The sequence below is a fragment of the Arachis hypogaea genome, chromosome 3 (assembly GCF_003086295.3).
Source record: "Arachis hypogaea cultivar Tifrunner chromosome 3, arahy.Tifrunner.gnm2.J5K5, whole genome shotgun sequence".
Taxonomy (NCBI): Eukaryota; Viridiplantae; Streptophyta; class Magnoliopsida; order Fabales; family Fabaceae; genus Arachis; species Arachis hypogaea.
Window position 1 is genome coordinate 20,248,939 of NC_092038.1, and position 5,623 is coordinate 20,254,561.

At 35.0% G+C, this 5,623-nt stretch overlaps 1 protein-coding gene across 1 annotated transcript; it reads left to right on the plus strand.

Moving 5' to 3' along the window:
- Positions 1–2,497: 2,497 nt before the first annotated feature.
- LOC112774065 (uncharacterized) lies at positions 2,498–4,783 on the plus strand. The gene is made up of 6 exons (XM_025818448.1): positions 2,498–2,938; positions 3,077–3,280; positions 3,362–3,466; positions 3,580–3,959; positions 4,372–4,538; positions 4,632–4,783. The coding sequence occupies exons 1-6, from the start codon at positions 2,498–2,500 to the stop codon at positions 4,781–4,783; spliced, it is 1,449 nt and encodes a 482-aa protein (XP_025674233.1).
- The last annotated feature ends 840 nt before the right edge of the window (positions 4,784–5,623 follow it).

A 5,623-nucleotide genomic window follows, 5' to 3' on the forward strand; every position in this document is an offset into this window, starting at 1 on the left:
AGAAGCCCGCAGTCTATGCCAAAGCCATTTGTCTCATGTCGAAGTTGCCATTTGTCCTCTTACGGATGAGGTTCTTCTGCGATCATGGAAAACAAGAAAACATTTGGGAGAAGAAGACATAAAAAACACATAAAATTGTGGGTTAATAACGCGGATCAGTGTGGGATTAACATAGGGAACTTAGGAAATATGATATGTGCATGAATAATTATAGGTACTCAAACCAAAAACTACACCACAACAAAGGTAGCCATTTCTTTTCCTTTGGGAATAACAAAACAAAACTCTTTCTTTCATTTTTATAGAGAAATGAGAATGGTGGGTGATGCTACTGGTGATAGATGATTGTTGTTCACGTTCTCTTCTCTCCTTGAATTGTTATTTGTTTTATTAGGTATATGGATGGTTATTTTTATTATAAAGTAGATGTTTATTTAATTTGGATTGAATTTAATTAGGTATATTGAAATTTGCTGGATGTTTATTTTGTTAGCTATGTAGATAGTTATTTTTTATTCTAAAGTGGATGTTTATTTAATTAGGATTTGATTTATGTAGATATAATAAAATTTGACAAATGTTCATTTTACTAGGTATGTTAATGGTTATTTTCATTTTAAATCGACGACTTAATGTATAAAAGGCTCGGCGGCACTGAGGCTGACTAGTGAGGAAGGAACCGACGGTGCAGTGAGGGTTTTGGGAGAGGTATGCGGCGGTAAAATGGTTAGAAGGTGAATGGTAAAGTGTAAAAGGTGAAAGTAGAATTTTTGGGAGGACAATTTGTGATGGACTGCTTTTCTTTTTCATCTTCTGTTGGACGGAAGTACAATTCATTGTTCACATTGTTCAGATTCTCCATTGTCTACCTAACGAAGCCAGAGTTTAAAATTATTTTGGACATATATAAATTCCATAATGATTAGGTATTTTCTTATTTAAAATTTAAAGTTTTAGAAATTAAGAAATAACGAGATTTTAATCATTTAATGTGAAAAATTAAAATTTGTAGTTAAATTTTATGAACTAAAAAAACTAATTAGATTATCTCTAATTTTACATTAAAGTTCTTATTTAAAACCAATTAGTAAGTTGTTAAATAAATAGGGTTCTTAAAGTTGTTTTAATCAGTGTTGTCAAAACCGGACCGAACCGTCTAATCGGACCGAAAAACCAGTGAACCGGTGGCAAAATCGGTTTGGGCGAGTTTTCTGACCGGACAAGAAAGCGAACCGGAATGACTCGATTTGAACCAGTCGAGTTTGATAAGAACCGGTGAACCGACAGGTTTTATTTAACCCAGACCGGTTCAAACTCTTTTATTTTTTTCCCTGCACTTGAAACGACGTCGTTTCTAATTAAAATTAAAAAAAAACTAAAGCTGCTGAAACCTGGACTAAAAGTGAAGCCCTAGCCTCCATCATCCATCATCCCCTTTTCCTGTTTCCCTTCCCAAACCTTTTGGCCATGAGAGACCACCATGAGAGCTGAGAGATAGAGAGTCTGAGTCTGTAAGACAGAGAGTGTGAGAAAGACGGAGATCCGTTCAGCCAGCGTGGCAGCGCCATCTCACCTGGCTTACCATCGTCACAGGAGGCAACCACACCAATGCGCCACTCACTACAGCCAAGAAGCACCTCCATCGAATATTCAAGTCGCTTCCTGCTATTGCTACTACTCGTCGCCTACTGCCTCCTGCTCGTCAGTCGTCACCTCCGGTCTCCCTCTTCTCTGCTCGTCCCTCCATCCCTCTAGGTATGTATTTTTAATTTTTTATTTTTTTGAAGTTATTAGGATATTAAATTTTCAATAATTTAGTATTGATAGTTAGAATTAATTGATTAATGACATTGATTATGTATGTTGGTTTCTGTTTGATTTCTATTAGAATTTATATTGTTGATTATTCAATTTTTGTAACATATTGTTGTTATATATGCCTAATGAGAACATGAATACTTCCACATATGTTTTTCTGTTTAATCTCTCTTGTTTGTTGATTTATTTTTTATTTCTGTTTAGTTTGTTGATTATCCATTATTGTTAGATTGTTAATTGTTGATTATCTATTATACTGTTATATATGTTGGTTGCTATTGTATATTATTCTTAGTAGTTAGTGGATTGTTGTTGTGCAGTATTCTTGGAAATTAGTCATTTAGTCCTGGTTGCTTAGAAATTTAGGATGCTTCATTAAATATACCATCAAAAATACCAACTTCTCAGGAACAAGGATCAACTCCTGATCCAACAATTGGAACCCAAAAAAATAGTAACAGAGGAAAAATTGATCCTGCATGGGGTCATTGTAAACAAGTTGTGGATAAACGAAAAACTGTTCTATTATGTATTTATTGCGAGAAGCTTATTAGGGGTGGAGGAATTAACCGGGTTAAGCATCATTTGGCTGGAAAAGGCAGAGATATTGAGGCATGTTGAAAGGTGCCAGCTGTGGTGAGACACCAATTCAATCAAAACATTAAAGATCTTCGAACCAATGAAAGGAAAACTCAAGAAGAATATGCAGAAAGTTATAATGCTTGTGATGAAGTTGAAAGGGAATTTGATGAGATTGAACGTAATGAGATGCGACAACAACAAACATCAAGACTTCCAGCTCCTAGCTCTAGAAAAGGAAAACAAGTCAAGGGATTACAATCTTTTTTTTCCACCGGCAGCAACACATGGAGCTCAACCAACTATCAAAAGTGTTCTCCAAAGCAAAGAAATTGTGGAGAAGTATGATACTGCTATTGCAAGATGGATGATGGATGCCTCTGTGCTATTTAATGCGGTTAATTCAGCCTATTATCAATCGATAATCGATGCGATTGCAAACATGGGTGCAGGGTATAAATGGCCAAATTATGGAAGAGTTCATGGATATTTGTTGAGTAAATTGGTTGAAGATGTAAAGAAGATGATTGAAGATTATCGTGTGATTTAGAAACAAACTGGATGTACTATCATGGCCGATGGATGGACTGATCGTTGTAGGCGTACTTTAATTAATTTCTTGGTTTATTGCCCTAAAGGAACTGTTTTCTTAAAGTCAGTTGATGCTTCTCATGTCTAGAAAACTGATGATGCTTTGTTTAAGTTGCTTAGGGATGTATTATTTGTTGGTTCTGAGAATGTTGTACATGTAGTGATGGATAATGCTACAAATTACGTTGCTGCTGGAAGGTTGTTGGAATCGAAGTTTCCTATATTGTATTGGTATCCTTGTGCAACATATTGTGTTAATCTGATGTTGCAGGATATTGGAAAGTTACAGGAAGTGAGTTAAACTGTGTCACAAGCTTCAATGATTACGAAGTATATCTATAATCATTAACATCCTTTGTACTTGATGAGAAAGTTCACAGGCGGACGAGAAATACTTCATCCAGCTCCAACTCGATTTGCCACTAATTTCATTGCTTTGCAAAGTATTTTGGCTCAAAAGGATGCTTTGAGAGCTATGGTAACATCTAGAGAATGGACAAGTTCAGCTTACTCTAAAGAAGCCAAAGCTAAAAATTTTGTGGATCAAGTCTTAGATTCTAAATTTTGGAATCAATGCACTGATATTGTTAGCTTACTGAGCCATTTGTTCGTGTATTGCATATTGTGGATAGTGAAGATAGAGCTGCAATGGGTTTCCTTTATCAAGCTATGTATAAGGCTAGGGAAGAGATGGTAAAGAGGTTTCAAAAAAGAAAGAGGGTTGTTGATCCTTATTTTAAGATTTTAGATTCACGTTGGGATTCACAACTTAAAAGAAACCTTTATGCTACTAGTTATTGGTTAAATCTAGCTTTTCGATTTAATTCTACAGAATTTGACAAGCACAAGCAAACAACTTCTAACCTACTAGATGTCATTGAGAGATATGATTACAGTGATGCTGATTTGAATACTAAATTGACAAGTGAGACGAGAATCTTTAAGAATGCTGAAGGAGACTTTGGAAGCCAGTCTGCAATACATGAGCGAAGCACAATGATGCCTGATAAATTTTTTATTAAAATTAGTCTTTTATGATTGTGATATGTTTAAGATTTGATTTTTATGATTGTGATTATTCCCTTTTTATGTTAAGATCAATGGTGGGAATCTTATGGATGTGGAGCACCAAACTTGCAAAAGTTAGCGATTCGTGTTTTGAGTCAAACTTGTAGTTCTTTAGGTTGTGAGCGTAACTGGAGCATTTTTGAACACATTCACTCAAAGAAAAGGAATCAATTAGAGCATCAAAAGCTTAATTATCTTGTTTATGTTCATTACAACTTAAGGCTAAAACAAAGATACTTTTTATTATTCTTTCTTGAAGGCATTATTTTAAATTTTTAGTCATAATAAGAATAATCAAGTTAATTGATAATATAGGAACCGAATGAGAAAGCAAAGTTATGATCAAATTTGTCTTGATGCATTTGAGGATCATTTGGAATGGATAATAGAAGATTCACCACCATTTTTAACTCCTGAAGAAGTTGATGCTTTACGAAATGATCTTGCAAATATGTCTCTTCAATCAGCTTTAGATGATTTGGGTATGTTTTTGTTAGGGATGATTTTGTAATGCTTTAACCAAATGTTTTCCCTTATTACTGATTATGATTTGTGAAACATTATTGAAATGCTAGATCAATTGAATCTGGAAGATGATCGAGATGATGATGAAGCTAATAATAATTCTGTGAAAAATGCAAATCAGAATGAAACCAATCAGCATGTAGCTCCAGATTTGTTAGATGAAGAAAGATATCTAGACTTTGAAATTACTCCTTGGATATAATCCATGAATTGGTATTTTCATTGTGTTAAATTGAGTTGTTTATGTAATATTACTAACAAATTTTATGTTTATTTTCGTATTACTTATTTTTAGGATTTGAGACTTAATGTTTATTAAAATGTTATTGGAGATATGTTTTTTAACTGTTAATTTTTAAGTTTTTAGCTATTTTATATGTTTTACTTATGTGGGACTAGGTTAACCGGTTCAACCAGTGATCCACTGGTTGAACCAGTAATCCAGTGACCTAATAGCCTGACCGGTTCGATCATCAGTTCGGTTCTGACAACTATGGTTTTAATATATTATATTTGATTTTCAATTACTACTCTACTTCCTAACTTTATGCAAATTTATGTATTACCCTTATTCCTTTTAGCTAACCCTAACCCTAATTTTACTAACTAACTTATCCCTCTGCATATCTCACTCAACCGCACACACACTCACCTAACTCTTTCACCCTCACTCATGAAGAAAGAAGAAAACAAACAAGAGAGAGTGAATGAGGGTGAAAGAAGAAGAAAGGAGGAAGGAGGGGAAGGCACTATCAAGTCTAGTTCCCCGCGTCCGCACCACTCCAGTGTCGTCGCAAAGCATATGTTCGGTCATTGTTTGTTGTGCTTCCGCTTCTGTTTTGCCGAGCTTTTGCCTCTATTTTGTTGTGCATTCACCGCCGTTTTGCTGTGCTTTTGCCACTTTTCCAGCCGTTATCTTCCAACCTCTGCTCAGCGTCTATTCTATTGTGTGTTCGAACTTCCGTTCAGTCTCTGTTCCGTCATTGTTCAGCCTCCCTTCTACTATTGTTCAGCCATCTCTGTAGCATTTTGAAATTCCATC